Consider the following 15,924-nt stretch of genomic DNA (forward strand, 5'->3'; position numbering starts at 1 on the left):
TTTGTTTGTCTAGAATGTTCTCTTTCTTTTTCACCGAAGTAGAGGCCAACTCAGTGCTGCAACACTTGTTAGCTTTAATATGACGATGGGCATGCACACACACACACTAAACTGCTACACTACTCTACTTTACAGCAGGCGATGGCATTAACATATTAAGTAAAGGATTTTACGATGAATAGTTTTTCAGGCAAATTGCCAAGTATTCTCATACAATTATAAGAACCCACATAAAACATCAGGCAACCTTCCAAATATGCAGCACGTTGTTTCTCATTTTCTCTCTGCTTTATTGACAGTAGTCTGTGATGAATTGTGCTCTTGCTTTTCATTAAACGTGTATGTATCTTTCTCTTTTGGCAGTTAGTTTACTCTTTAATACAACTATAATCTCTTTTTAAGATCTATTTTATATGTTGGAATGCAGACCATATACGCCTGTGATTGCTATACTTGAATGTGTCTTTGTGCTTATATTCAAATGGTTTTGTGTCTTCCCTGAGATATTTCCACTACAGTTCAATATAGAGTTAATGATCCAAGTCCAACCAATGCTCACTGGAGCCATAGGAAGAGAAAAATCCATAGCTCTGTATTTCACATGGCCTCTTTCATGTTAATGTGGTGAAATATATGGACATTAGCCTGATCGTTGTAGCAGAGAATGGCCCGCCATCTATGTGAAATAGGAAGTGTACATGCAATCCTGGAAGTAAGTTGTTTTCTTGTTCTTCTCTAGAACAGTGGAGCTGTGGTAAATAAGTACTGCCAACAGGCAATACTCTGAAAAGGCTCCCCCCCTTTGCCCCTATCCGAACTTTGAGTGGGGAAGGTATCTCAGAAATAAGTCTCATATTACATACAATGGCACTCTCCAATGCAGTACAATGAAGAAGGTGTGTGGGTAAGTGCAACTTGATGATGGGGGGAGGGGGTCGTGGTAATAGGGCCGATTATGTCTTGCAGTCAGTTGACTAAGGAACCCGCCATTCAGGAGCACACAGGCCCATCGTTAGTGTCAGTTTACTTGACATTTTCTTTGTGTCCCCGTTGAGCCCGGAGACTGAGCAGCCGTCCACGCTGATAATAGTCACCTGCCAGGCACCCACAGTAGGAGGGAAGAGAAACGACCGAGAGGCAGTGAACAAGCAGAGAGACGAAGAAAGAGTGCAAATCAGAGATACAGACAAGAGGTGGAGTCGAGTCAGGAGGCTGCAGACACGGTGTCTGATATTGCGGTTACAAAATGGATTGTTTCCAAGGCGACAGTCGTGTTATCCCCATTAAGTGTCATCATTTACCACCTAGAATTACCCTGAAGAACAAGCGTGTGAGAGACGGAGGACAGGCAAAACCGCCTCATGAAAATCCTGGACATAAACGTGACGATGAGTGAGGGGGACAAAAAGGTCAAACCGGAGTGCCACCTTGCTCCTTAAACACACAATGCTGACACAGGCCAACTCGAGATGCACCTTGTTTTCAGCATCATGTCAGGGTTATGTGACCCAGTCTACCAGTGGAGAACAGATTTAGTATGCAAATCACGCTCGACACTGTTCCCAACAGCTCTATGGAACAATTTACTTTCCGCTTCCCTTTGCCACCTGCGCGCTCCTCCAGCGACCTTCAAATCCTGTCAATCAAAGCGACGGCACAGGGGATTAAATTAACACCAAGCGTGTGCTCTTAAAATGTGACCTGCAGCTACATCTAAAGGTGGAGGGGCAAAAAATAATCGAAGCAAGTCTCTTCATGCCAAGGGCTCCTAAAATACACCCCCCCCCCCACCTGCACACTTAGCTAAGGATTAGAACAGTCCATGGACACCTTGTAGACATAGATTTTACCAATAAAGTTAAGTGAGCGATTAGAAAGACGGATGCTAATTCCTGCGGTAAATTCTACAGTACAGTGTGGAAATAACCGATATAATTAGTAAGATAATTTGAATTTATATATCTAACTTTTTTTATGGGTTTTATCTCAGATTAGTTAATATTGAGCTAGATTTTGACAAATACTCTCTAATTTCCGAGCGCACTACTCATCATGTAGCTCTTTATCCACCTACCTCATACCCAGGGAGTGTGGGCCTCTATCCTTCCAAATCCTGGCTCACTCAGAATCTGTAAGGCTCAATAGGTAACATAATGTTCTCATACGTTACCTCACTGTGGACAGGTCATTTCATATTGACAATCCGGCTCTTTTGGCTGCTTTCCCTAGAACAAAAAGCAGCATTGTGGATGGCGTGATACCACATTCACTATGGCTCAACAAGCATCTCTTACGAAGGGGAGGGGGATGGTGGTTAGTTCAAGCAAGAATTTTGGCCTCCAGCTAATTAGCTATAGGCAGAATGCAATTTATAGGTCCTTCATTACAGGATTGCAATCAGTCCTTGAGTCGATACCTACAGTAATCAGCAGCTCTGCAGAGAAAGGAGAGCACTGAGGGCTGGTGGTGGGAACAATGCTATTTCAGCTTCTATTGCAGCATCGTGTCAAAGGCTCCACAAGATCCATACACGTATCAACACATCACCAGTGCATTCTACTGGATCAGGGTCAGAGTCAGGTCTGGACACAATGAACTATATTAATACTGTGGGTAACACTTTATAATAACCATCATTAATAAATGGTATATTGATAATTAAACTTAAGTAACTAAAAATAAGATCATTAATCATGTTAACTTATTATTAGTATTTCTATAATATATTTTATCTTAAGTTTGTTTATTGTTTGTGTATAAATTGTATCATATCTAATAAGAGACTGTGACATTCTGAATATGTTAGTAAACAATTACATTTTGTCTACTATACTACATATTTGCTACAAATCATCAGACATGTATTAAAGAAACAGAACTTTTTAACTAATGTATCTAAATCATGTTTATATATGATTTACAAAGAATTTATGAACCATTTTAGGTATTAGACTTCTCAGATGTGACTTTATAAAGTGCTAACCATTGATGGTTAGCAAACCTATTAATAGCCATTAAGAAAGTGATACAAATATTTCGTCCATAATATTTATTTATGTTTTATGAAGGATTTCCTAAATGTTTACAAAACATGCGGTACATCTTCGCTAACAATTAAAGCAGTTATCCTCATTAATTATCATTTCATCGTTTCTTAATGCTAAAGTTATAGTAACTCTCAATCATGCATTTATTAATGGTCATTATAAATTGTTATATGCCTATGACTACTACATACCTACTTACATGATATTATACATCATTTTATGACAAACATGTTTAACTCCATGCTGGTGCTACAATATCCTTTACTTTCTGTTCCAGTTAATAACCATCGTTTCTGTTAATCATGATTATACTAAAGGAAGTTGATTGTCTCATGCAGCATTTCCTCAACAAGCCTAAAGTGTACAGGGTAAGACATACAGCTGAGCCACAGGAAAACAAGTCAGTCACCTGTAAGTTGATTGGAAGACTGTTAGGTCATACTAACTGTAATATATAGTAAACATTTAAAGAGTGAACAGCAGTGAATCGATTTGCTCTGGACTGAAATCTTATAACATCAAGTCATTTGTGGAGTCGGTTCATAAAGGTTTGATGAGCAGTACGTACTCGGTTCACTGTGCTGGGGCAAACATAAAAGATGACCAACTGGAGGAAATCACCTTCAAACATTTTCATAGAATCTGCCCAATGAACAGCAGGGATTAAGAGACTGGTTGTCGCCAAGGGAGTAAATCTTTGGCTTTTATCCGAGTTTAGAACAGCACGTTTGTTTTTGTTAAGCGAGGCTGATGCTTCAGATTTATGTGTGAAGGAGACTAAAGCAGATAAAATCCATGACGAGTGGAACATAAAGCTGGCAGGGGGCACGGAGATCTAAGCAATCGATCAATCGTCTCACCTCAGCAGTTTGTCTGCACCCCATCACCCTCTGACTCTGGAACTCGCCCTACTTTTTAAATGTCTGCATTGCCTCATCCTCTCTTCTTCTCTTTCTGGTGACTGTCTTCTTTCATTCTTGCTAATGCGGATATGAGAGAGATGTGTTGTAAGTGTGCCAGAGCTCTTCATCAATGCCTAGGCGTTAAGCTGGTATATTCCTATGTATCTATTTACTTACGTGGTGTGTAGTTGCACGCCTTTGCATGTGCCCCGGAGCTAGCGCAGGACACTAGCCGGTGTCTGTGGACCCAGCAGGCCTGTTTGATTCATGAAGCAGCATCAAAGCTTTCATATGCTCCACACATTTCCCACCGCTCTCTCACATCTCACTGCTGAATCGTTCCTCTAAAGCTGTCTGATACCCTCTTTGCGGGGTGGATGGTTCTCGTCGGAAGCTAATAGAGGGTGACTGTATATGCGTGTGCGTGCGTGCGTGTGTGTGTGTGTAAGTAAGAGCAGCGAGGTAATGTGATGTGTTGAGTGGATTTGCCAGCATGCGGTCATCTGTATTTTGGATGTTTTCACTTGCACGCACACTTGTCTTATTCCATTATCTCTTTTTTAATTCTCCTAAAACTACCTAATTATTCCCAATATGTAATCCAATCGGCCTAAGAGCAGTATGTTAAGGTTCATTATGCGTTGACAAATGCTCCACACAACTTTGGATGGAGCTATTCATGCAGCTCATCTTATTAAACCTGCTCTCTCTCAGTCTGAGCTGAATCCAATTTAATAACACATGCTGCACTGCGCTTTTATTACTGTAATATCCAACCAAAGAACAGCCTACAATGGCACTTGCGGGGCCACGTTGACAAACACAGATTGTATTTGTGTTCTCCTGGCATTATATCACCAGTTGTAATGCTGTGTTTTTTCCAGAGTGGAGACACTTGATTTTAGTATCAATAGATTGTAATTCATACTGTTGCTGTTGCAGGCAAGTTAGATAGTGGACCTGTTTACACATCCTGACACTCATACTTGTCTTGTGGCTCTCAAGTGAAGCCATAGTAGGACTATATGGGTACAGTACAGTGTGTGTGTGTGTGTGTGTGTGGGTTGGAGTGTGTGATAGTCCAAGTTGATGGCATTGATTCTACTCACTTCAGAACAATGACGGCCACGGGTCGCAGAGTGCAAGCTGCTTGACACGACGACTGCAGCAGAGTGCTTAGCTATTGCTGATAGCATGGTTGTGACAGAGGTGGCAGTGGCGGTTGAGGTTATTGAATCTATTTTGTGTAGCGGATAAAAGCAGGGGGGGGGAGAACGACAGGTATCGGCAAACAGATTGGACACAAGGGGAGATGCTCAATCTCCAGGAGGATGAATGAGGCACGGACAGTCAGGGGAGAGAAGTCCCAGGACGGCTAATGGTCCGCCACAGAGAAGCTAGAGTGAAAGGAGAGGAGAGGGAGAGAGAGCCACACAGCTGTGAAGGTTAGAAAGAAGCAGTGTTTTTCAGAAAGTTTACAATATTCTCTCCGGCAGGACAACCATTGTCTATAATTACTAGGCTTAAGGCCCGAGGAAGTTTTGATTTAAAGGCCTTAACAGAGTCAAACTGTCTGATATCTGCAGACCGGTTACTCCAGAGGACAGGGCCACAATGGGGAAAAGTCCTTTAGCCTGTTGTCTTCTTTTTAAATCTGGGGACAGACAGGAGCCCTGTAATGTGAGAGCAAAGAGCACAGTAGGAATATAAGGGTCAAGGAGCTCAGATGGGTATGAAGGGGCGTGCCCATTGACAATATCAGTCATCAGATGCTTAGGTGCCTGATGTGACAAATATGGAGGCATGTCAGATCAGACATGGGAGTGGAAATCGGGTGTGAAATTATTCTGATGCCTGGGTTGAAACATCATTTTGTCTTCCTGAGACATCAGATGTCAGCTAGAGAGCAGCAATTGAAGAGCTGGTAGGGGTCTATTGTTAAGATATTTCAGAAAGAGATGTGCTTACAGTACCACCGGGTGCTTAAACCCTCTTCTTTCCCAGCAAGCAGAAGCTCCAACAATACTATCTGTATCAGCAGAATCATTATGATCTCCGCTCGGAGGATTATGCAATTGGTCGTGTGTGCGTGCATCAGTAAGTGAGTGAGTGACAAACACCTTTCATTGGCTGTTTTATACTGCCATTGACTGCCTGCTGACTCCTCTCTCACCACTCTTAACCGGCCTCGGCCAATAGGGCCCACAAGTGATAACACAGCTTTTATTGTTTTTCAGCTAACTGCTAACGGAACCACCAGTTCACACACTACTGAGTATCTCTCAGTCGCTGCTCTGCAGCCACAGACACAGACACAATGGGGGGGGGGGGGGGAATAGTTTCCACTCTTTTATTGCCTCGGACGGTGTGTTTGGCTAAAAGAACGACCAGTACACACTATGTTAAGTACATCGCTGCTACGTGAGCAGGCAGCTTGGTTAGTTTAAGTTTGTTGTTGGCAGGATAGTCATTGATTGTTATTTGATGACTTTGAGCTGATCGCCGTTTGTTTGAATTAAATGTGTTTTTAGACACTCTGCTAAGTGCACCTCTCTAGTTCAGTTCTTTCTGTCTTTTGTGTTTCCATCGGCACATTGTTGAAGCCACTGAACTTGCGACAGTGGCGCGTAGGAGAAGCAGCCTGAAGTGAGAGTGTCACAAAAGGCCGCTGGCGGATATACGGTATGTGGGCAGGTGATAAACACTTCATTACATCTGCTTAGTCACGAGGCAATTTATGGTTGGAATGCTTTGTCTAGACACAGGGAGGAGAGCGTTTGACCCCTAAAAATACCCAGTACTAAAGGGCCGTCCGCCAAACGCCATGAAATGAAACACTAGCTGAGCTCAATATTTAAATAATAATCAAGATATTATTACGGCTTGCTAAATTTCAAATGAGTCATTTCTGTAATGTAGTCGGAGCCCTCTGTGAGGTTAATTGAGACCTTGACAGCACTTACGTCTCTGCTGCATACTTGTGTTTCTCGTCTTACCTCTGGCTACAGCATCAGCTCTTGGGCTTTATGGAAAGAGGTTTGATCTGAGTGAAAAGCGTATACTGCTACTCCGTGTGTGTGTGTGTGTGTGTGTGTGTGTGTGCATGTAATCACAAAAGTGCTACCATGGGAGGGAGAGGATGAGATAGAGACGTTCAGTGGATGTAAGATAAAAAAACGGATACATAGCGACTCCGAGCACATATTCAACAGAGCTGAAGTGTTCTCAGAGAAGTCACGCCTTATATTAGTTTATGTGTTTTGAAATCTGAGGCTTAAGTGATCCTCGTCTGTCTCCAGGGACGCTGGGAGGAGGGGGAACAGTGACTTCCTGGAGCATGCGGGAGATACAGGGAATCACTAACTCTTAACGAGATGGATCAGTGTCAGTCTTTGGGTAGCACTGCGATGTGTTACTGGCTTGTGAATAGTTTTGACAATAGACTCTGAAGTCAAAAACCCAAATCATATGACCGTTCATTTTAAAATATTTTACAGAGGGGCATTGTTGTGACTGTTGCAACAGTGACCCCCCCCCCCCCCCCCCCCCCTTGTTCTTTCCTGTCACTCCCTGGCCCTCTCCAGCTTTATCTCCTCCGCTCAGCCTTCTATTCATTAAACAGACATAAACAAAAGCAAGTTTTTTTGTTTTTTTTTGGTGTCTCTCCATTGCATGCGGCTCCATCTCGCTGAGCTCATGGAAGCAATCACAAGCTGTTTGTTGCTTACCGTTACACAGCCCGTACTTTGGGAGAGCGTCCAACTTAATACATAATTGAAAATGGTTGCTGTGGTCCATTTGCCACGCTTTTTGTTCTTCCTATATCAGCAACGCCGGCGCTGCCAGGAGGCTGCTCCTGGGGGATGTGCTTCTTTTGTTTTTGTTTTTCCCTCCATGCCATTTTTACCCTTCATCTCTTTCTCTTCCTCCTTTGATGCCTTTTTTCCCCGATGACAATTCACACTTCAGTTGAGGTTACTCTGAATTTCGATTTCAGACAAAATGCTCTTTTAAGTTGCTCTTTGTGTCTGGATGTTATTCGTCCCTCACTGCATCCGATTTCTTTCCCCTCAGCACATGAGATATTTTCTTTTCAGCACTATAATGCTGCTATCTTGGCCGCCCCTCCCTTGGAAAGGAGATATTGCAATCTCAATGGGAAATACCTGCCTAAATATTGATTGAATGAAAAAAATGTAATAACTAGTTAGTTTAAAAATGAGCTCAATCATCCCCTTTCATTTTCAGTTAGCATGTCACTCTATAGCTGTTCTTCCCTTTTCACATGCCTTCCATGCCTTAGTTTTCGTGAAATAATAATCAACTTTGCTTCATGTAGGCTACAACAGGTTGAACTGTCCGTGGTCATATCTCAGTATATATATATATCGCAGCTATGTCATGGACACAGTAGTATCCATCCCCACTCTTGTCCTCTCACTTAAGATTGCTCCTGTGGAGAACTCGCTCGCTCATGAAATTTGGCTTTCAATCTGTCTGCCAACGAACCACCCCCCTCTGGCCAGCCCCAGCCTCTCTCCCCAGGGAAATGCACCGAGGTCTTGGAGCGATCTCGCTGTAATGGAACTTCAGGATAAACTAGATTTGATGATCCACCCATGCAGGGGCCTCTTGGCAGTTTGAGTTTGCCTCCTGTTTCCTGTTTCGGCCCTATACCTCATTACCTGAGGCCGATTCTCCAATATGGCCCCACCAGGGGAACAGAGGTGAGGAGGGACAAATGAAAACGGGAAGTGCGGCGTCACTTCAGATCACAGTTCATGTTGGGAAACCGGTTGATTTGTATAACCGCTGAGTGGGGAAGAGTTGAGAGATCTCGTCGTTATTGGTGGTGGTTTGTGCCCTCCCCCCAAAATAAGCGGCTGATTTGTACCATTGATTTTATGATTTGAGGTAATCAGCATATTATTATGTATAGTTAAGGTGAAGCTCTATTGATCCATCAGGGAAATGTCAAGTGACATAAGTTCCTAAAAATAAGCATATAATGGTAGAAACAACAAATACAATACAATTATAATCAAAAGAAATAAAATGTAGAATTAGATAAAAGCTAATCTCATGCTCCCTGGCTTCAGTGTCCATGCTCTGTGATTGAGGTGTCGCTGTTCCGTTGCAGCGGTACTTTCTGTTGTGACAGCTGCAGGTGTTCCTTCAGTTCCTGACAGATGCACACTGCGTCCTCCCCTGCTGCCGTTAGGCTGCTGTTTGACATGTGTCCATTGTACAAACTGGCTGTTTTGACTGCTAGCGTGTGAACGAAGCTCCCCGCAGTGGAAGGAGGCCATGTGCTGCAGACAGACTGACAGGCATTAGCAAAGTTGTCAACACCTTTTCTGTTTGCCATCCTCCTATTATTCTCTCTCACCACTCTCCGATGCTCCCATACCGCTCTTATTTTTTTTCACAGCAGATGCATCAATCTACACCCAAGGTCTTTTATGTGTCGGACTATTATGTGCTGTTAATTTATTTGTGAACTGAACAAATGCTATTTTTACCCCGTGAAGTATCTATGATGAAAACATTTCTTTTATGCATTAGAGGTGCAGCAACAATCAGTGCTGTAGCGTTGGAATCAATAACCCCAGCTCATCGGTCTCATCTCCAAATATTTGACCCATCCTTGCACAGAGAAGTGATGCAGTGAGCGAGGCCACGAGTGAAGCTGCTCAGAGGCAGTATTTCTTTGCTTTTAATAGCTAGAATCTGGCTTTAATCAAGTTCCCCTCCTGGCATATGTTCGGACATCATAGTGGTATAATCCTGCCTTCATGTAGTATTGATTTAACTAAGCTTTCTGTTTTCCTCCAGGTAAAGAAGAGTCAGTAGCCACCTTCAAGGGCAACGAGTTCTTCTGCTACGACCTGTCGCTGACGCCCATCCAGAGCAGCACCGACGAGATCACGCTGTCCTTCCGCACGCTGCAGCGCAACGGCCTCATGCTGCACACCGGCAAATCGGCGGACTACGTGAACCTGTCCCTGAAGAGCGGCGCGGTCTGGCTGGTCATCAACCTGGGCTCGGGGGCGTTCGAGGCCCTGGTGGAGCCCGTCAACGGCAAGTTCAACGACAACGCCTGGCATGATGTGCGCGTCACCCGCAACCTGCGCCAGGTAAACACTGCCCGTGGAATCCAGGGCCACCGCAGTCGGAGTGGTGCCTCTGTCTGCCACCCACCGACTCTGTCTCTGCTGCTTTACTTGGCTCTCTATCTTTAGGTCTTTGCTCTCTGCACACGGAGCACACATGGAGCGTTTGTCTCACCTTGCTTCTCTCCTCTCCTGTTGCTTGCTACCCACCTCAACAGAAGTTTCTTTTTTTTTCTAGGTTGACATTGAACAGGAGGCTGGTGCTGTTTTTATTTCTGTCTTTCTTGGCTTCATATTTTTCTTCTAAAATGACCAAAGATCCATCTCACCTTCAAATTCAAAGATCACTCAAAGGTGACATGTGAAAACCCAACACAGCCCAAGTCATGATGAGATTATAGTTAATATACATCATAATGCAATGAAAGACAACATGCACATGTAAGGTGTTACCAAGGACACTGTTTCGTGCTGTTATTAATGAGCAAGTGAGGAAAGTGCTCTGCTCAGTATGTATGCACATAATGTACTCGGCTACACAAATGGAATGCGCCCTAATTCATCAAAGGTGACAATGCACTTAAACCCTTTCTGAACAAATTACCCAGCACATCTTTACAAACCTTTAATCGTAGCTAATGGAAAACCAAAGAGCCCCAGCAACCTGGATGCTGAGCCCTGTCCCTGTGCTTGTTCCTTCTACTTAGTTTTTCTGTTTTTTTTATAGTTTCAAGCTAAGTATATGTAGATACAGTGCACTCTCTGGAGGCACCAGGTCATCAATTGGCAGTTACAGTTACCAGCAGTGAGTTACAATCAATTTCACTTACACTTGCCGTGTTTACTTCTTCACTTTATTTTTTGGTAATTGTAATTGGAATGAATGGCTTGTCAGACCTAATAATGGGCATTGTAAGTGGGCCCGAATGCAAAAAACAAAAAAAAAAAAAAAGCCTGATTTGAATGCATTACCACAGAGATGGGAAATCAACTTCTTTGTGTGCGCCTGCAAAAACATCCCCAGAAAGGTGGGGGAGGTTGGACAGCCGCTCGTATCAAACTGTAGTTCTATGAGACACTGAAGAAGGAAAAGTTGAGAGCAAAGGGATTCTTAATGTGAACTAAGTGCTGTTAAATTATAGGGAGACATTTCCATGCCCACCAGGCTCTGCAATTTATGTCATATTGCAACACTGCTACAATTAATTCTAAATGTGGTAACTTTGACATGGAACTAGTCCAGTATTTCTGGAGCTGGTGTTTTATTTGCATGCAGTGGACATGCAGTAGGATGAGGGCCAGTGATCAAGCACTCGCTGACACACACAGAGTCTCAGACACACACACCCACACCTACACACACAAACATACACATCGTGGGTGTAAAATATGTTACGCTGTAGAGACGTGTGATTAGCAGAGTGAGACTAGCTTAATGAGTTTGGGAAGCCAACACGGTTTTAAAGATTTACAGCATGAGCCAACCCACCTACCGCCAACTGCACCATAATGACCATTAGACAAGTACGAAACACACACACACTCTACTGTTATCTGCCCGTCTCACTGTCCATCCACCTTTATATGTGCTGTCCGTCTGTCTGTCAGTATTTACAATAGAATGCGTGATTCTGCTGGCAAAACTGATTTTGCCGGCAAAATCATATACTCTCTCATTTATATTCAATATGGAACAATACCTGTACTGCTTGTTACTAAATGATACCTATACAGTATTTTAATGTACACATCACATGTTGCTGTTGAAACTAGCAGGCACATCTACTGTAGCAGCGTTCAGATAATCTCACCTTATTCTTGATATTGACAGCAAAAGTCAGTGTAGCTGACCCGATACCAAGCGCCCCTCCTCAGGCCATGCCATGACTTCGAGCTAACCGCCCACACCGTGCCGTCCAGGCGATCTCCATTAACTCACATAACAGCTAGAATCCCCAGTGGATCACTGTAATTGACATAACGTGCGGCCTAAGTGTTAAAGAGCTCTCTAGATTTACACCGGACCGGCCCCACCGAGAGACACCAGGACAAAAGTATTGATGACACATCGACCGTCTCTGACCCTGTGTTTACTGCCGGGCTGATACCCAGCTGATCAATGAGCGATTGCATTCTTCGAGGTCTCGTAGAACACGCCTGCAGTCACACGGCTAAACACATCAGAGGAACACTGTAGGAAAACCTTAATCTGCATGTGGATCTGTTCTTAGCTCTTTACCTCTTGGCGGTCGGTCGGCTCAGAGAAAATTCCCCACCCTTTGACAGCCACAGTTTTCGCCATAGGAGGATGGAATTTGGCGTGGAGGTCAAGTAGATGTGTGAAATAAAGGCACATCATTTCTAAACTAATTTAGACACAGGAGGCATCATGGCACTGAGCAGAGTTCCTCTTTCACAAGTGGAACAACTCTTTAATAACTGATTTTTTTACATAACTTAATGACTATTGTTTTTTTCTGGTTTTATGTATATTAATTGATCAATAGTTGTAAACAAAAATGTACGTATTAGCTAATATTTTGTATTACCAGTTGAGGAATATTTTACAGGGTTTAACAAAAATCAATGAAACAGAAGAATATGTCAGACAGTGTAATTATTTTCATCATTGGGGTAAAACAAATACAAAAAACAATTCCTGAAAATTAAGTCTACAAGATGCCCGTGATGGTAGCTCATCATGCCAGGGAGAGCAGAAGGAGGAAGGGGGTGAGGGAGGGTTCCCTCGGTCCTTATGCCAACCAATATGCACATTGCAATATTGGTTGGCATAAGGACTATAAAAATTAGTATTTTCCCCAACAACAGCAAGATCCGCAGATGAATGATCCTCGATGATCCAAGTACTGAATATTTCTGAACATACAGTTACAATGAGCAATGAGTAACTTTAAACTGGTAATGCCATCTGTTCAATGTAATACTGATGCCTCTATATGACCTACATAAGTAGACAAGGCCATCAGAGAGAAGATTGGCTATTTCTATATTAATAGTTATCATCCGTACAACGGATTTAGACGTAATCATGTCGGCTTGCGCTTTCTGACGAAAGTAAATAATAATTATTAAGCTGAAGAACACCACCATTATCCTCTGTTAGTAGTTTAACCACGAGATCGACGTGACAGTTTACACGATATATACTGTGCGTGTTATGTCAGTGGGCTTTGTTGAAAGATAACAACGGGTTGATGAAATACCAAGAAGAATGTAATGTTGTCCAGTACAAACATTTTCACTTCCATGGTCATCTAACAAATAATGAAGCATGATGAACTGACCACAGACACTGTTGCAGGGCGGCTTATTTGAATTTGACTGTATTTAGCTTTTTATTTTGCCCGTATCCTGTATACAGTATAGTTTCCAAAAATATTCACATCACTCAACAAACAAGGACACTTTGAATGAGTTATGGGATGAACACATCTACCCTTTTTAATTGTTTTAACATCGTTTTTGCAGGTCATGTATGTGGCCATGCAAATAAGCCATCAACATGCACTTGTCTTGTCCCACCTACCACGTTTGGTGTTGTTTAGATGCTATGAAGACTGTTAAATACATCATCTGATTGACTGCAAATGTAAACAGTGCAGCCACATTCTTCATTTCCACTCCTCTTCCCATTGGAGCTAACACGATATCTTGCCTTCCGAATAGCCTGCAGTCTACAAGACAAGCGCTGGATTCCAGCTGAGGTTATCGTACGGCCCCAGTGGTCTCCGAAGTCTCATCCACTCTCTGTCTCCTGTTCTTAATGGGTCATGCATATCTACGGCTGCATCAGTAAGCAGCAAAATAAGTAGAGCCAGTCTCTCTGCCTCCCTCGCCCACTCTCTGTACGTGCATATTTGCCGTCTTTTCTCCACAAAACCTATGAATTTGTCAGCTTTGTGCGGAATAAAATAGGCAGACAGAATTAGGTGAGGTGATAGGGACTCTCCGCCAAGAGAGAGGATAGAAGGGGGGGAAATGGGCACGATCCATGCCTAACAGATGATCACAGATTCAGAGCTCCCCTTGGTGGCATCTGGCTGTACTGCAAGTGTGCATGTTGAAAGTGGTGTGTGTTTGGCTAATCCCTGAAGACTACAGTTGATAGGCAGGCAAGGACACTTGCCTTGACCTCTCATCAGTGCAAGTCTCCCCCCAACACACACACACACACATCCCCACCCGTTCTACCCCTTGCAATGTGCATATTGGTTGGCATAAGGACCGAGGGAACCCTCCCTCACCCCCTTCCTCCTTCTGCTCTCCCTGGCATGATGAGCTACCATCACGGGCATCTTGTAGACTTCAGCACTGGTGACCATCCCTGCCCTTTCGCCTCCTCTGGGATCTCTCACACACACACACACGCACACAGCAGACAGAAGAAGGGCAAGGACAAAAATGGAAACCTTCTTGCCCGAGTGTCTTGGGAAATGATATATATATATATATACGATACACTGCACCAAGATAGACAATGTGAAAATAGGTCAAATATCAAGTGTGCAATAACACTGTAGTCAGCATAATTCTAGCAGTGAAAGCCCATCCATGCACAATGCATAGTTTAAATAACAACTGCTCTTTCTCTAATGTGTACTCTGCGTGTATTGATTTTCTGATCTTTTTTAAAATCACACTCAGATTTTTCCAGACGACCTGCTGAGACATGGACTACTCCACACATTGCTCCTCTCCTGGCAGGGATCACTTTGCCCACTCTCTGTACGTGTATATTTGCCGTCTTTTCTCCCCAAAACCTATGAATTTGTCAGCTTTGTGCAGAATAAAATAGGCAGACAGAATTAGGTGAGCTTTCTTTAACATCTAGGAAAAGAAAGCAGCGACCGTTCCATTGACAATACCTTGGGAAGAAACTAAAACGACTGGCGCCTGCGTTATTATGTTCCTACCCATTACTGCCATTACAGTAACTCAAAGACAATCAATCGGTTTGCGTGCATTGCAGAGTGGCAGTAGATCAAGTGCAGATCAGGTAGAGGCTGGCGGTCTGTGGGACTTGATGAATGTTTGGTGGTTAATGCATTGCCTTTTAAACAATAGATTCAGCTTCTGACAACATCGGCAGCAGTGAGATGACTTAGTTCATCAGCTTCCTCTCCTGGCACATATTCAGCATTCAGGGCAACGGTCCTGTGTTTGGATCCCAACTTAGTTATGATTAGACGCTGATATGAAGTTACTATTGAGGTTAATATCCCTCCAGTCAGGCCAAGTAACATGATTAGCTGCACTCAGTTTGTTTTCTATCGATTCAATTCTGTTGGTGCAGATCTGTTACGAGGATACAGAAGCAGTAAGCCAGAAAGTTTCTTTCGACATGGTCAATGGAGAAGTGCTCCTAGACGTGCATACATGCATGCACAGTGCCATTGATTGGTGAAAGTCTGTTTCCAGCAGCCATGGCTACTCCATAATGTAGTAAAACATTTGTGAAAGAATCACCTGCTATGCATGATGGGGGTGTTCCACCCTGCTGCTCCGTAGTTGACTATAGTCTAGCTTTTGTAAAGGTCTTTGATCGACCCCTATAATATCGTGAATGGTTCTGTTTTTTTCCATGGACTGTTTATATTTTAGCAATGCAATGCCCAAATAAATGATGGATAGAAAACTTTAGATTTAGTGGAAATATAGGAATACAGTAATCTACATACTAACGTACTGTTTGAGTAGATTTCCATGTTTACAATCACTGGAAATATCTGAATAGCCTCACACTACAACGGCCCGTCGCTTAACAGGCACTCGCGTCTCACAGGAGGCCGCAGTCAGTCAGAGGAAACATGGCACACACTGTCGGGAGAAGGAAGTGTGCGC

The 15,924-nt window shown here is 43.2% G+C and overlaps 1 protein-coding gene across 8 annotated transcripts in view; it reads left to right on the forward strand.

The window, feature by feature from the left end:
* nrxn2b (neurexin 2b) overlaps window positions 1–15,924 on the forward strand; it is a 620,971-nt gene that overhangs the window by 247,069 nt on the left and 357,978 nt on the right. For all 8 annotated transcript variants that reach the window (XM_031850677.1, XM_031850671.1, XM_031850674.1 and 5 more), the window contains one exon: window positions 9,785–10,086. In XM_031850677.1, the coding sequence (XP_031706537.1) occupies window positions 9,785–10,086 (302 nt within the window). The remainder of the gene's footprint in view (window positions 1–9,784; window positions 10,087–15,924) is intronic.

The sequence above is a fragment of the Anarrhichthys ocellatus genome, unplaced genomic scaffold, assembly GCF_004355925.1.
Source record: "Anarrhichthys ocellatus isolate YVR2014 unplaced genomic scaffold, GSC_Weel_1.0 scaffold11, whole genome shotgun sequence".
In the NCBI taxonomy this organism is placed as follows: domain Eukaryota; kingdom Metazoa; phylum Chordata; class Actinopteri; order Perciformes; family Anarhichadidae; genus Anarrhichthys; species Anarrhichthys ocellatus.